Raw genomic sequence first — 16,959 nt, 5'->3', positions numbered from 1 at the left:
AGAGTCTCATGATGACTGGCAATGGGGAAGGATAAATGGGAGCGGATGTGAGCTAACTTCATGCATACAGCCAGTTGAGCAAACATGAGTCTTATTGCCAGCTCTGTACCCTGACCCCCTTCATCCATGCCACCCCCTCCCTCAACTTAGCTAAAAGCTAAGGGCTACATCCTCAGTTGGTGCAAATCCATAGTGCTCCAGCTGGAGTCAAAGGATTTATATTCACTGAGCACCTGGTCCTTGTATTTAAAATTCATCTGGAGTCATCAGGAGCTGAGATCTGGTGCATGTTTCCAAACTTGTGGGAGTGCTCCCACGCCCTCTGGGGTAAAATCCTGAGCACCCAATTTTGGGGACTCTGTGTGCGCGTGCGTGCTTGCACGTGCTTCAGGAAATAGTCCCTGAGAATTGTCCCTTTCATGCCAAAAGATACAAAATAGATAGCAGTGAACGTGTGTGTAAATTACTTCATCTTTAAGCAGGGAGAGATGGTCCCCATCTGAAGTACAACACATCACAGCCATTGCGGGAGGGAGGTGCTGATTCTGGACCCTCTGGTAAATCCTTTGTGTAGGGAATGTACAGAATAATGCCCAAAGTGCTTTTTAAGGCTTTGGTTGGAAGACCCTACTCTCTCCCCGGCAGCTGCAAAGAAATCCATTTCTCTGTGATGGAAGGGCTTGGCACTGAGCAGACCCTGCAAATGGTTCTGGGAGCAGGGTCCTAGATATCTGAGACCTGATGGCTAGACCACCAGGCTATTCCCCGGTTGAGCAAATACCAAGGCAAACGAGAGAGAGGGTGGCTGTATGGTGAAAGCACTAGATGGTGAATTGAGCTTTGGATTCAGTTCCTCACTCTTCTGCCAACTCCCTGTGGGCAAGTCCTAGTCTCCCTGTGCCTCTGTTTCCCCCTATGTACAATGGGGATAGTACCCTTTCTTTCTCCCACTTTTTAATTGGCCATTCTTCATTTGCCCATGGCAACTCACAGCTTTTCTGGCTGAAAGTGGACCTAGCATTTCCTTCCTCCCAGACACGTAACAACCAAATAATCCCTGTGCATTTCACTAGACCGTGCAGCCACCTCGAATGTTTAGCTCTTTTTTAAACAAGGTCTCTCAGGATCTGTAATTGATTGAGGCTGAGAGGCAGGCTAGTCTGCCAGAGAAATGCAGCTGTTTGTACGCCGCGGCCGATATCTCTGCTTTATGGGCCAGGTGCCAGCTGCCTTGCTTAAGGTCTGGCTGCAACGGAGATCCATTAGGTGAAACCCAGACTACAAGAGGAGTGACTGTTTTTCTTAAGGCTCTTCCTTTGATCTCCTTGTGATTGGGGTTTGTTTTTTTGGTTTTTTTTTTTTTTTGGCTGTTTCTTTGTCTCAGGTGCTGAATGCTAATGAGGCCAGAATCCCGCTGAAACCTAAACTAGTTGGTTTGGGTTTAATTAGATGATAAAATGTATTTTTATCTTGTTTACCCAATAAGGAGCCGGTCCAGGAAACTCTTCAGTTCCTGCTCATGCAAATATTCCCCTGGGATTGCTTGTGTGAGTTAGGCCTGTGGGACTGCAGCTGTCTAGGGGAGAACCTTGCTTGCATTGTAGCTGGACAGGGAGGGGAAAGGAGCCGTGAGTTCACATCAAGTGGTGTTTTTCAGCGTGGGCCTCGGGCCTGCTATGGGAAAGCCGCTCATGGGCCCATGCCATGTTGTTTACCTAAAGGATCCATAGCCACGAAGCCTCGCATCTCCCATTGGCTGGAAACAGCGAACCAGAGCCAATGGGAGCTGCGAGGCGCCATGGTGACGGATCCTTTAGGTAAACAGAGCAGCACGGCCTGCTAGCCACTTTTCCAGAGTGGGCCCGTGGCCACTTTGAGCAACACTGACACAGAAGGGCCCTGTAGGATCGTGGGTGGCATAATTTAGCCATGTTAAATACATCAAGCAACAAGTATTCTTAAGTGCACCAGGCCCAAGCGTGCTCAGAAGCCTCACAGAATCTATACTGGGATGCAGGACATGCAGGCCCACTGACAAGTGGGGATAAAGGGGGGCCAGTTTCCCCAGGGCCCAGCAAGTCAAAAGGCATGTGGCTCTTTCCCACTGCTACCAATGGCTGCTGCAGCCCTGGACCCTTGAAATGTTTGCTGGAGCACTGGGTGGTATGCTCCAGGGAGCTTTGAGGGCTGGCTGGGAGGGAGGGGCAATGGCACACTCTGGGTGATGCTATGGCTGTCCCAGACCCACCTCTTCCTCCCGAGGCTCTGCCCCTTCTGGGAGCATGGAGCTGCCCCCCACAGACTTTGCCTAGAGGCCCAGCAAGTCTTACCCTAAGAACAGGTGCTCCTGATTTTGAGCTTTCATCAAAAATCTATGGTGTCCCTAAAACTCACGGTTGTGAAGAAAGCCTATGAAATACGATCAGGGTGTAAACTGATGTGGGGTTGCCTGTCTGGGTCTTGAAACAAAATAGCTCTGAGCTGTGAGCTGCCAGGTTCCCCTCAATGAATTAGGAACTCTGAAACCCGATGACAACTTGAAAATGTCGCCCTCTCTCTCTCCCGATCGGCTGTTCAGAAACACCCAACCAATGGAGCTCTCATCGTTGGATTCAGGGGGCGTTTGGGGGATTGCATTAGGCTGCTGGTTTCTGGTTTAGGACGCTTTGCCTTCGTATTCATGCCATCCCAAAATGACAAAAGTTGCATCAGTATACCAAAAGCTTCCCAGATACATCTGGCTTCCCCCTCCTCCGCTTTGCCTGAACGTTCTTCCAAGGCCGTTGTAAGGGTTTAGTACAGAATTCTGGGGCAGGATGAAAACTTGGCAGTAGCCCAAAATAAATCAGATTTTATATGAAAACAAATAACCCAAGGAGCCACTGTACTGATTAATTCCAGTACAATAATAAATAACAGAGTAAAAAGCGTCATTGAGAGGGAAAAAAAGGCACCCAGAAGCTGCTGCCGCACATCCAGTGAGCCCCAGAAAGTGGGGTTTCTCACTAGAGAATTTAGGACTAGCTTGCTACAGTGTGTGGGTGTGGCTGCAGCGAGGAAAGGTCTGTGATGGATTGTGTGGGGGGGGGGGGGGGGGGAGGGGGAGGGTCTGTCACAAGGTCATCTTCCGTTTTGCAAATTAGGGTCCTGGATAGTAGTGGAACAGACTGGGGCTGGCTGCAGTTTGCAGTTGATTGTCATTGCTGTGTTCTGGACTATTGCCACTAAAAAAAAAAGTTCAGTTAACAGGAGGGCTGAAAACATCTGTATGCCCTGAGCAAGATGTGTGTGTGTGTGTGGGCCTGTCTCCATGTCCCTGGAGGGGGTGGGACTTTGGGCAGAAGGGGCGGGGCTTAAGCAGCCAGGGCTCCGTGCCGACTGCTAGCCGCCCAGTCTTCAGAGCCACGCAAAGTATGCAGAGCAGCACTCCAGCAAGGATTTAAAGGGCTGGGGCTCAAGCCGCTGCCGCTGTGGCGGTGGCTGAGAGACCAAGGCCCTTTTTAATCACCAGCCCCTGAGGTAACTGCCCCTCTTTGCCCTCCCATCAGCGAGCCTGGTGGTTAAGGACAAGCCCTCATTTGCTGTATTGCAAAGAACAGCACAGTGGGGTTGCGACTGTAATGCCAATTCCATGTCCGAAGAAGGCAGCTAATTAGAGGACTTATTCGGTGCAGCTTGCATAACGGAGGGCTCATTACAGCCCTCCTAGTCTCCTGGCCTTAACCAGAGCTGGCCAAAGAATCTTAATTCTTGGCTTCAAGGACTAGTTTTATTCTGGCAAACAGAGTTCTTGCTCTCCCCTGTACCCTACTGTAGGTCTATTCCCAGGCCCTCCCTGGTTTTAAATTCTTCATTGGCTAATTAAGCACGGCCAGGATGTTAGTCCCTCCTCCCCCGAATTTTTCACAACTCCACTAACTCCCCTTGTTGCGCTGCGCCAGCAAGGACAGCGCTTTCGAAGGCAGTGTCCACTCCAGACGAGGTTGTGCAAAGAGATGCTGGTTACCGTAAGGCTGTGGCAGGTGTTATTTGTCCCGGGAAGGCGTCTACTTTGACAGCTAACAGGGAAAGATGGAGCTGGGGTTTCTTGTTCCTCAGGTGAGCCGCCATTAATGCTGAGGCGCAGCACGTGGAATTGGCCAGCAGGGAAAATCAGTTTCCCAAAACGCCCCCATCCCTATGGATCAGGCTGTGTCTGTTTCATCTGAGAGCAGCTCCGGTTACTGATGTTTGTCGGCTCTTCAGAGCCGCTCGGTTGAGTGAAGCGTTCATGCAGTGCAGTTCCTTTTCAGCTGGGATGGAGGGCTGCTCCGCCTCTCTTGCCCCCGTGTGGATCCTCTCTGTGGATCCACAAGCAGCTGTGGAGGCAACCAAGTACGCTCGTTTGTAAAAGGGAGCTTAACACAATTCTGAATAGGATCGTGGGCTGGGATAGCAGAGGACTGGACTCGATGGCCAGGAAGTTCCCCCCCAGTCCTAGGTGAATGGAGTTATCGCTGTGAAAACAAGAGGAGAAATGGATCCAGAGTGCTTCAAATAACTCTACATCTGTATTATCTAGCTATCTGGGATTGTTTATCAAGTCTACACAGGACTGTCCATAGGGGGCTGCGGAGAACAGGGCAAGGCCCCCTGCCAGTACCCAAGGCACGGACCTGGGGCAACCCCCACATTGCAGACTACACCTCACCCCCAGTCTACCCTTCCCTCCTGCCCCCTCCGCCAAGTGATGCGAGCCATGGATTACTGGCGGCCTGGTGTGGGGCATCATCTAGGGTTGCCAGATACTTTCAAAAATAAATACAGAACATGGCAGGGGAAAAATCGGTTGAGAAAAAAAAAAAAAAGGTGCTGCACCTTTTAAATACCCCTGCGCTCCCTGTTCCATCCTGTCCCCACCAGACACGGCAGGGGAAGAATATCCCCACTGAGAAAAACAGAAAATACCAGACATTTTACATGTTCGGTATTTGATGGGTTTTTTTTTAGCAGGCAGAGGCAGCAAAAAACAGACTTTCTGGGTTAAAACCGGACACCTGGCAACCCTAGCATCAGCAGGGGTCGCCCCCCCCAACACTCAGCACTGCAGTGGCAGGAAGCAGAAAGCACCCTGGGGCTGGGTTGCTCTGTTTGCTGCCACCATAGTGAAGCAGAGTGCTGTGACCTGGGAGATGGGTGGCGGAACAGAGCAGGCTGCCAGGTAGCTCTGGCTCTCGCTGCCATGGTGAGTGCTGGGGGGGCCCGACCCCTGCTACCTCCACTTACTAGTGCCCCCCAGGTAATCCCCTAGGCTGGCCTGGGCCCTGCGTGTCCCCTCCTTAGGAAGGGTGGGGTGGCCATGGCAGGGCTCCCCCAAAACACGGGCCCTGGGGCAGTTGTCCCGAACCATCCTATGGATGGGATGGCTCTGACTGTACACCTGTATTCTCATCAGATGGGCGGATGGTGGAGTAAGAGGTATATGGAGAGATGACTGCAGATGAAATTGGAGAGGCATGCAGGGCAAAGGGGGGTTAAATTCACATCTGTGTCATAATCTTAGCTAAGTCGATGCTGGCACTTTACAGTGCTGTCTGTAACTTGCTGGCTCAGGGTTGTGAAAACACACCTCACCCTAACGCAGCAAGTTACAGTGCTGGAAAGCAGTGTTTCTCAACTTTATTTAAAAAAAAGAAAAGTATTCCTTTAAAAAAAATTATAAATACCTCCAGTACCTACAGTTTTCAGAAACACAATTTTTTTTTTCTACCATTGCAACACATTTGTTTAAACAACTGAATCGTAGCTGGGCAGGTGATGAAATTTTTGAGTGTAAAAAGGACAAAAATAATAAAGTGCTGTGAAACTTAAAACAAAAATTCAGTTTTCTCCACATTTCAGTTGTGTTGACGTACCCCTCAGACTTCTCTCGGGTACCCCTAAGGGTACTTGTACCACTGGTTGAGAAACATTGCTGTAAAGTGCCAGTGAACTGGGTGATGGCACTGGGAGGTGCACTCCTAGCTCTGTTAGCTACTCTCCTTGTGGATGTGGTTTACATAAAGCGCTGGGACAGCTCTCTCTTGCACCGGGGCTGCATTTTCAGTTGAAAGCCTTGCTGCCTGTTAAGTGTGGACAAAGCCTTACGTAAAGGCGGTCCTGTCTGACGTGTGCAGTGGAAGAGAGGGGAGCACTTGGAAGGGGCGGTCAGCCTTCAGCAACCATAGCCCTTCTCTTGCAGCGCACTTGGTGTGAACGGCGGGATTGTTCAGCTGCGGTGTGTGGAGGTGCCCATCAGCTAGCTCTAGGGTTGCCAGATGGTTTAACAAAAAATACCATCCCCCCCCCCAAAAAAAAAACACCGGGAAAAAAATTCTGTTGAGGAAAAAAAAAAAAATGACAAAAGGACCCCAAGAGTTGTTAAGAAAAAAAAAAACAACCCACCAGTATGGCCCCTTTAAGAAATGCTTTGCTTTTGAGGTTTTTTTGCCCTAGCAGGCTTCTGGCGGCCGCCCACCATCTTGCCTCGCTGCTCCAAGCCGGACAGCTCCCCTGTAGGACCTGGTAAGCACCCAGGATTTTCTCTTCCTGGCCGGGAAAAAAATCAGAAAATACCGGACATTTTAGGTGTCAGATTCTTTCTGTGTCTTTTTTCAGCCATACAAGAGGCGAAAATACCGGACTGTTCAGTTCAGTACCGGACACCTGGCAACCCTACCTGGCTTTTGGTCTGGGAGTGTGTGGGGAAGCCAAGCATTAGAATAGCACAGTTAGCGACTTCCTAAATAAATCTCTGCCTTGGCTAAAAGGCCCTGTTGTCGGCTCCTCTGTTCATTCTACCATGTGGGCCACCTTGAAAGAATCTTCAGCACTGCCTCTTTGTTCTCCAAACACACCGTGCACTTCTCGTGAGCATGCATGTGACCACTTACAAATAGGGACAGCAGGACTCCGGGGGAAGCGAAAGCAAGAATACAATGAATGTTACTGTCCTGACAGCCTGTCTTGAGTGTGTGGAACTCCCACCTGCCTTAGGATCAAGTAGGGTTGCCAGGTGTCTGGTATTGAACTGGACAGCCCAGTATTTGGGCCTTCCATCCAGTAAAAAAATTCAGAAAATACCAGACATGTGAAATGTCTGGTATTTTCTGTTTTTCCTGGCTTCGACGTCTACCGGAACACGTGTAGCTCAGGCTGGCGGGGGGAGGATGGAGCATCCCGGGCAGACTTAAAAATGGCTGCCTTAAAAGGTCAATGACTGCTCTGCTCTGCTCTTAAAAGGGCAAACTGGGTTTGGGGTTTTTTTTTTTTTCTTTTTTGCTTTTGGTCAACAACTTTTCCCCAGGAATACCAGCACCTTTTTAAAAAAAAAAAAAAAAAAAAAAAACACTGGTCCCAGGAAATAAAGTTAACACAACTGGTTTTTGGCCTCTGTTTTTGGCTGAACAGAATTTTTTCCTGGTGTGTTTTTTTGGGGGGGGAGGGTGGTGTTCGGTATTTTTTGTTAAACCATCTGGCAACCCTAGGGTCAAGGTGGTAGAAGGACCTCACGGCCCCACTTGGGCACCACTCTAACCAGTGGTGGGTGTGGGAGACAGGTCCCTGGGATCCGGTGCACACGAGGAGTCAGCTTTTGAAGCTGGTTCCCCACATGAACTGGGAGCCTGTGTGTAACCGTGAAGGTTAACTGACAACCCAGGCTCATCGGTTAACTGTGTGCATGGTTACACTTTCACATCCCTAACATCAACTAGGGAGGTAAAATCCAGTTTGACCAGTTAAACAGTATGTTTAACCAGTTAACCACTTAACCAGGATCCCACAGGCAGGGACTGCTGGAGCATCCCCCCACTTGCGACACAGTGCACTGAGCCTGGTCGGAGCAGCCTCCCCTGCTGCCCAGCTGGGCAGCAGGTTAACCGGCTACATCCCTAACACCAGCTCATCTTGATATTGGCCTAGTTTTACAACAGGCTACATATAAAGTACTGACTTTGCTAGTGCAAACTAAAATTTCCTACAGACAATGACTTATTTACGCAGCTCTATGTACTATATTCTGACGTGTAAGTACAATATTTATATTTCAGTTGACTTGTACTATAATTATATGGTAAAAATGAGAAAGTAGGCAATTTGTCAGTAATTTTGTGCTGTGACACTGGTATTTTTATGTCTGATTTGGGAAGGAAGTAATATTTAAGTGAGGGTATACTAGTCAAACCAGACTCCTGAAATGGGCGTAGTGGTCTGGAAAGGCCAAGAGAGACTGAGCTAAAATACTCTGCGGAATCAAGCCCTGACGTGGATAATGATGTGAATTTCATGCTGCTAGACATTGCAATATGACACTGTATACTCAGCCAGTTGTAGCTCGTTATTAACATGGAACATCTATTGCACCATCTAAACCAGGGATAGGCAATAATTTTTGATTGGGGGGGGGGCACTCCAAGATTTTGGTAGCTGGTCAAGGGCTGCACTTCTCTATGGAGGGAGGAAGGGGTATGGAATCTGGGATGGAGGTTGTGTGAAGAACTGAGTTCTGGTAGAGGACTGGGGTGCAGGAGAGGGTGCGGTGTCTGAGAGGGAGTTTGGGTGAAGGAGGAGCTTGTGATTTGGGGCAGGGAATTGGAGTGCAGGGTCTGGGAGGGGGTGTGGGTGCAGGAGAGGATGCTGGCCTGGGAGAGGAATTAGGAGGGTGTGCAAGGTCTAGGAGGGAGTGGTGACCAGCAGCAGAGAGTTGGAGGGTGTGGGGGGCGGGAGGTGCCAGAGGCAGGCTCTGTACAGGAGGCACTTACCTAGGTGGCTCCTGGCCAGCAGCCCATTAGGACACTCGGGCAGACTCCCTGCTAAGGGAGTCTAGACTCAAAGCAGCTAGCTGTTGCATGTGGCTCTCTGTGTGGGGGCAGGGGCGGGCTTTGTGCACTGCCCCCGCCCCCAGCACAACTTCTCAACCAATGGGAGCCAAGAGATTGTGCTGAGGGCAGGAGCAGCATGTGAAGCCTTCCTCCCCCACTCTGTGTGCAGACAGCAGGCTGCATTGAAAGTCTTGGCGGGCTGCATCCAACATAGTTTTAAAAGCCTCAATGTCCATGTGAAGTGGATAAGCGTGAGGGAATGTCTGTGTGGTACCACAACAAAAAGTTGTTGTTGGTTGGCAAACTTGTTCTGTGTTGGATTGCCTACCTGTAAAAAATGAGGACCATTCTACTTTCGTACCTCGCAGTACTGTGATGAACATAAATTCATTGGCCCTATAGTGCATGGATGCCATGCTGACGAAGGCCGTCTAAGTATGGGGTAGAAAGTTTTCCTTTTTCTCTCTGCCCTTTCAGTGGCTCTGAAACTGTCTGATTGCACATTCACTGTGATGTTTGATGTTTGCTGCAGATGTTTCCTGGGTGCAATGGAAGAAGTGGTGATACAAATGCGGAGGGAAGGGTTTTTGTGTGTTGTTTTTTGAGGGTGGGGGCTAATTTAGCATAAATGCACAAAGATACACAAAGACAGCAGCTGGTAGCTCTTGCTTAATGGATTTTTATTCTTTTTTGCCCTCTGCTTATCTCCAGTGAAGTGAGATTAGCTAGGATGGATAGAACTACTGACTTTGAGATCTTGTTGCGACTCAGTGCCCACTCACCAGTGAAAATACTGTCAGGATGAGACTTCTAGTTTGCTTTGATGCTGTGCTCGCTCCTTGATCTTTCTGAACTCAGTTGCTGTGAAGTTGAATTTCAGTTCAAATTCTGTAAAGAACAGCACTGCACAGACTTTGGAGTTCAATTTTGAAGTCCTCTGACCACAAAAGAAGAGATTTTTTGGATCCACTGCTCTGAGCCTTCTTGTTCCTAGACTCCACCCCGTTATTTCTGCCCATGCATTGGGATGACAGGGTGAGGCGGGTGCTATGAATACTGCAAAAAGGGGAGGGCAGTTTTGCATTGGGGATTGTGGAAGGAAGCTCGCCTTTCATCATCTGTAATTATGGTTATAACCTGTGTCATTAACTTTCCAAATTGGAGGCTTAGAAGGATTTAAAGGAAATACTTAGTGGAAACTTGAGACCAATGAGATGTTAACAAAAAACCAGGCCTCTGCTATAAACAAATTAGTTTGCATGGGCTGAAAGCTCCTGTAGAGGCCTGCAAGACTGAGGTGGATGAAGCCCATGCATTTGCACACTCGCCCGCCTGCTTGTATGTTGTAAGACAGCGCTATGGAGGCTTTCAGTCGAGTGCAGGGGTGGGCAATAATTTTTGGCCAGGGGCTACTTCAAAAATTTTTGAAGTGGTCCTGGGTTGCCCCGGAATGGGTGGGGCCAGGATGCTTTGGGGATTCCCCACCCACAGACCATGAATGGTCTAGAGGTGGGAGAGCCCCTTTGCCCCTCCCTTCCCACTAAGCACCCATGCACCTGGCAGGGCGGGAAGAGGCTTCGCACGCTCCCCCAGCCCCAGGCCAATCAGAGCGTAGGGGCGGGAGAGCGCACGAAGCTTCCGCCGCCCTAGTGCCATGCACGCCTGGCAGGGCGGGAGGTGGCTTCCCATACTCCCCTGCCTCCAGGCCAATCACTTACAAAAGTGCCACGTGCTTCTAGCAGGGCGGAGGAAACTTCATGCACTCCCCCGCCCCCAAGACCCTAATTGGCCTGAGGGCGGGGGAACGGCAGGACCTCTGCGGGCTGGATCAACCTACTTGGCAGTCTGGATCCGACCCATAGAGGCCATTTTGACCACCCCTACTCTAGTGTGTGTGTGTGTGTGTGTGTGTGTGTGTGTGTGTGTGTGTGTGTGTGTGTGTGTGTGTGTGTGTGTGTGTGTGTGTGTGTGTGTGTGTGTGTGTGTGTGTGTGTGTGAGAGAGATTGAAAAGACGAAATTAACTCTTGTCATTTTGCTCCCTGGATCTTGATGAGACTCTTGTGTTTTTTGTAATGCTTTTAGCTTGTGTTTTATTGCTTGAGTTCTGTTCCCTACTGCTGGAGTTGTGGGGGTGGAACTACACAATGTCCCTCCTTGCCTAGTTGAATTAGTTTCTCATTAATGAAGTGGACTTTTTAACCCACTGCATGGCTCCTTAAATATAACTCGACATTGCAGTCATTCTCTTCCCACTTCATGCTGTCGTCTTTGTGGAGACATGGGTGGGCCAAGCAGACTGTGATATGATTCTTTGCAAAACTTTTGTTTGGTAGGTTTGTATATGTGCCAAGTTTTGCAAGTAACAATTTCTACCTTGCTGAATTGGCTAGTTGGGGACTATTAACAGTACCACGTGACTAACATGTTACTGACCTAACACAAACTGTGCTGCTGTCGCAATCAAATATGCAATTTGAAACTTGCATTCGGAAGTCACGTGATAGCCTTTCTGGTCTTGGATGGGTCGATTTTATGTGACAGTATGAGAATTAGGAACGTTTGTGATTTCGGAACCATTCGCAGACGAGCAAGCAATCAAAGAAATCTGGGGGAGGGGGGAATTTTTCAGGGAAAACTTTCCAACGGGGGGAAAAAAGGTGAAACAAATAAAATTCAGTACACTGGAATTAATAATGTGGGTGAAAGCCAAATGACGGAAGCAGCATCTTAGGACTCACATCTAGGGATGTAAAATCCCGTTTAATTGGTTAAACGTTATGTTAAACCAGTTAACCGATTTAAGCTGGAGCAGTGTGTGTGTGGGGGGGGGGAGGGGCTGCTCCAGTAAGCATCACAGGGTTAACCATTTACATCTCTACTGTCATCCCCACTTTTTTTTCCCATACGTTAGTGCATACATTAGTGTTTGAGTCCTCCGATTATAAAACCTATAAATGTCACACACAGATGGTCACGGTGCAACAGTCCATTACTGCTATTGTCAAAGAAGGATTTAAAAAAAAAAAACACAGTAGATCACTCAGCCAATTGAGTCATCTAACTTGACTGAGCATAAGAACATAAGAATATAAGAACGGCCGTACTAGGTCAGACCAAAGGTCCATCTAGCAGAGTATCCTGTCTACCGACAGTGGCCAACACCAGGTGCCCCAGAGAGGGTGGACCGAAGACAATGATCAAGCGATTTGTCTCCTGCCATCCCTCTTCAGCCTCTGACAAACAGAGGCCAAGGACACCATTTTATCCCCTGGCTAATAGCCTTTTATGGACCTAGCCTCCATGAAATGATCAAGCTTCTCTTTAAACTCTATTATAGTCCTAGCCTTCACAGCCTCCTCTGGCAAGGAGTTCCACAGGTTAACTACACGCTGTGTGAAGAAGAACTTTCTTTTATTAGTTTTAAACCTGCTCCCCGAGCAATCTTAAAGCATCATACAGTGGTCACAAACGAGATGAGCATTCAAAGACACTAAAAGTAGCGAGGAACCAAACTAAGAGAACATCCCGCACTGGGAGTGACTTGTTGTGTTCATCTGTTGTTTTTTTTTTTAATTCCTCGCTGAGGTTCCCTGCTTAGTGACCTGCCTCTGATTTGATCCACAAACTTCATTTCAGGTTGGATCACAAGAACAGCAGCTGTCAGCTGGGAATGTGCTAGGGGTTCTGTTTTTCTAGCATGTCAATTAGCTGTAGAGTCAGTGCATTGGAGCAAGGTGGGGGAGGAGTAAAGAGCTATTTGGATTGGTTGCCAATAGTTTGTCCTGAAAAAAAAAAATCGTTTCTTGGTCTCACTGCTTTTTTCATGTCACTTATACGTACTGTAACTATATGGGGTGTGTGCACATGTAGTAAAATACACACATGATCAATATAATGTCCGAGGCTTGCACGGGGACCCACAGAATAGATTCAAAAGAGCATTAGTTGCAAAGTCAGTAATAGATGTTGATGTCGCTTTTTAGCGTAACTTGTGCTCGATTTAGCACAGTGGTCTCCAACCTTTTAAAGCACGAAATCACTTTCTGAATTTGTTAGTCCAGAATATACCTCAATACGCACATACGTAGAGCCCTGCATGGATACACCATTTTGCTCACGCATCCCCGCAGAAGCGAGCTGTGGATATCTGCATCCACCTCCGTAGCTGAGGATACCCGTGGATATTTGTGGATTTGTAGGGTTCTGCAAATACTGTTGCTGAGCCTCCTTCCCCACCTCTTCTCCAAGACCCTGCTCCTACCCCACCCTTTCTCTGAAGCCCCTCTCTGCATACTCTGTGGAGATGCAGTATGGGGGTGGGGAACACCCTGACATCCGTGCTCTCCACTTCTGCCTCCCCCACCCTTCAGAGTAAGCAGAAAGCTCCTCTGGGTGCATGGATGTGTGTGTGGCAATTCCAAGGCAGAGGGCAGGAGCAGCCCAGCAGTTGCAGGAGCTGAAGTATTGGCGTTTGAGAGCTTCCCAGCCAAACCAGTCAGTCTCACCTGTTATGGGCTCCAAGATCCACCAATAGATCCCGATCTACTGGTGGGTGACCCCTGACGTAGAGCTTGAAAAGGAAACATCCAGCTCTTCAATTGTTCAGACCACACGACGTGTGAAAATGCCCTTGAGTTTCAAATTTTGGTTTCCAAATGGCCTCCGTTGAAGGCGTTTTCTTGAGAGCACATGCTCCTTAGTGGAACAGTAGGCAACCTGTTTGTATTCAAATACTCGGTAAACGAACGCGTCTCCTCACTAGGTAGTGCCGGTGTTCTTATAGACTTCTTGTTGCATGTGAATTTGATTAATGTCCGCAGTAAATGATTATTACAGAATTACAGCCGTGTCTCTCTTTCTCTCCCTCTTTTTGCAGTTTCTCTGTTTGAAGAATATTCGAACATTCCTAAAAGTCTGTCATGACAAGTTTGGGTTAAGGAACAGCGAGCTGTTTGACCCCTTTGACCTCTTCGACGTGCGGGATTTCGGAAAGGTACAAATTTTATTCCTAATCTGGGTCAAAAAAAAAAAAGGGGGGGATTGGGAGTGTTCAAAAACACTCAGCCCAACATTGGGCAGGATATACCGCCTGGATCACGCACGCCTTGTTTAACTCTGCATGGCATTGTCTCCCCGCCCCTGGTGGTGGCTGGGTCTCGCAGTCTATGAGTCTGCTGCATCCTGGACTAGCAGAGGTGGCTCTTTACACAGCCTGACTGAGCCCGAGAACCTCATGTTGCAGAACTGCTGCCACTTCTCTGACCCGAAACTGGTCGGAACCAAGTATTTCTTGCAGTCTCGTTTATGTACAAGGAATGTTCTTGGTCTCTGAATGCAGAAAGAACCAAGAACAAAAAGAAGCAGTTCCTTAGCTTACAGCCCCGGAAGCCCGAGGGTCATACGACACTCAGAGGTTACTGTTTGGTTTTCTTGCCTCTTCTCCCCCTTCCCCCCAGTCTTGTCTATTCCTGGCTTCTTTCTGTGTGTTCTTGGACAGACCTGCACCTACCTGGACACAGTCCCCAGTCAACCCCTCTCCCCCATGGGGCTAGTTTCTGGGTTTTGTTTTAGGCATTATCCTTTACCTGTGTCTTAGGGCACATCTAGACTTGCTTTCACTTTCGAAAGAAGATATGCAAATTCTAATTTGCATATCTTCCGATCGCTTTTTCGAAAGAGGTTCTTTTGAAAAGAAAGTCGTCTAGACGGGGTTCTTTCGAGGAAAAAACCCCTTTTTCAAAAGAACCGTTCTTCCTAAAAAAATGAGGTTTACCCGGTTCTTTCGAAAAAGGGTTTTTTCTCGAAAGAACCGCATCTAGACAACTTTCTTTTTCAAAAGAGCCTCTTTCGAAAAAGTGATCCGAAGAAGATATGCAAATTCGTGCCGAATTTGCAGATCTTCTTTCGACAGTGAAAGCAAGTCTAGACGTGCCCTTAGGGCTATCTATTGGAGTTTTACTGTACATGTAGTGCCCCATCTCAGCTGAGGCCTCTAGTGCACTTATAATGCAATAACCAAATATGAAGTAGAGAGCGAGACACACCAGCTTGTTTCCATGATAGTAAGTAAATTGCAGGTGTGAGCTAGCAAATCCCTTAGGTGCTTTTGAAAAACGTGCCCAGAGGCTTTTCCGGCCAGCCACTGCCCGTCAATAATTTTGTGTTATTTGTGCCGCGTGTCGCATAGACGAGAGAGCGAAGGAAGCGTTTCATTTTTCTTTGTTTAATGGCAGCACTGAATTCTGGATGAAACCTAGCTGGAAGGGAGCATCTCCATAGCTTTGACAGGAGAGTGTCTGTCTGGTGTCCTTTTTGCTAGAATTGGATGGCATGAGCACTGTAATGCTACTTTGATGGATAGTGGGTCTAGGAAAGCCTACGCACATAAGGCAGTATATTCTATTCTTCGGGTGATATTGTGTTAATAAGTCACTCCGGTCTTTTCGGAGCTCTGCATTACTTTATCTCTTTTGAGCTGCAAGGCATACACTATATATGAAGGCATCCACTTTTCTGATTATCTGAAGAGTAGCTTTCCACTGGCTGATGGGGAAAGATTATATGGTATTTATTGCCTAATTTATTTTGGGGAACTATTATGGGGCCGTTGCAATTGAAGGAGTTTGTTTTATGAGTGTGTGATTTATGAAACACAAGGGGACTCATTTTGAGACTCCAGAGACCTAGAAACCAGGCCAGGGAAAGAACTGTTGTACAGAATGATGTTTGCTTTCATGTTTTGTTGCCGTTTATGGTACCGAATGGCTCAGCAAAGTTATTCATTGGGAATGGTTTTTAACCCTTTGAGACTGTATGATCGGAACATCATCCCATTGCTTTTGCATTTCACTTACAGACTAGCTGTGACTGGTCTCTAGAACACAATTCTGCCTCTGCTCAAAGCAAATCAGAAGTTAATCCACATGGGAAAGTTGTATAAAGTCACGTTCTGTTTTGAATCACAATTGTATCGCTTCTGTGGGAGCAAAGGAGTCTTTAATTTAGCTCTCCATTGGCCAAATGCAGACTTCATACACACAAAATTCTTCTTGCAGCCCATGCATTACTTAGATCAATAACACTTTTCAGTTACAGGATACTTATGCCATGTAAGAGCCTGTTATATACAATGCAGACTAATGGTTGACCATTTAATTATACGGTAAGCACAGAGTAACTGCACAGGGTGTTTCCATTTTCAGATATCACTTATAGCTATTTCTGTCCTCCAAAGGAGGAGGCCAGTTAGGTAGTAATTACTAATAACTCATGGCTCTTGCTGAAAGGTAATTATCAAGTAAAAAGGCTGGGGCATGCAGTTATTCTGAATTTACTTGTTGACCTTTATAGGCTACCTGAAAATAAAGGGGCATTACTACCATTTAGTATGTGCAGGAGGTTTCAGATTTTCAGATGGATGTCTGGGTTCTTTACAATAAGAAAAATGCTTAAAGAACCCTCCATCCTCCCCCCCCCCAAAAGGAACAGGCTACATTTCCCAAAACGGAAACTTTGTTCCTTCAGCATTAGGGAGCCAGATCTTCAGCTGGTCTGTAGATTGGGTAGAGTGACAGCTGATTTTACATCAGCTGATTTATTGATGTGTCCATTTTCCTCTTAGCTCATCGTCTCTGAGACCGAGTGACCTCCACTGGGCATCCGTGCCTTGGATTTGCATTGTAATGACCTTGGAGGGCCAGATGCTTGGACTTAGTGCATATGGAGAGGCTTCAGCCCCTGTCTCTACCACTGTAATCCTGAGGGCTAGTCCCTGGCAAGAATTAGAACATCCTCAGGGCTGCTTTAAATGCGCTGGAGAGAATGGTCCCCTGGAGGATTTTTCTTCAGTCCAGGATCTCTCTGGTTTTATGCTACTTCAGAGTGCATGGGATTTCTTAGCTGCCCAGCTTTCCATCTACCTGTACCCCTCTTCTACCACGCTGTTCTACCCCCTTTCCCAGGCTGACTTAGAGGGGAAGATGCAGCATAATCTGGTGGTTAAAAGTGCAACATTGCAAGTAAGGTGTTTGTCTCGTATTTGCCATTCGTTTGCAGTTGGACCTTGGTTGAATCCTAGGGTTGCCAGGTGTTCGGTTTTTGCCTGGAGAGTGTGGTATT

At 47.8% G+C, this 16,959-nt stretch overlaps 1 protein-coding gene across 2 annotated transcripts in view; it reads left to right on the top strand.

Annotated features, from left to right (window-relative positions):
- VAV2 (vav guanine nucleotide exchange factor 2) overlaps positions 1-16,959 on the top strand; it is a 409,172-nt gene that overhangs the window by 72,677 nt on the left and 319,536 nt on the right. For both annotated transcript variants that reach the window (XM_075905174.1, XM_075905173.1), the window contains exon 2: positions 13,718-13,834. In XM_075905174.1, coding sequence (XP_075761289.1) covers positions 13,718-13,834 — 117 coding nt within the window. The remainder of the gene's footprint in view (positions 1-13,717; positions 13,835-16,959) is intronic.

Source organism: Pelodiscus sinensis, chromosome 22 (assembly GCF_049634645.1).
Source record: "Pelodiscus sinensis isolate JC-2024 chromosome 22, ASM4963464v1, whole genome shotgun sequence".
Taxonomy (NCBI): domain Eukaryota; kingdom Metazoa; phylum Chordata; order Testudines; family Trionychidae; genus Pelodiscus; species Pelodiscus sinensis.
Note: the sequence above shows the minus strand (reverse complement) of the source record. Positions and strands in the feature narration are given on the sequence as shown.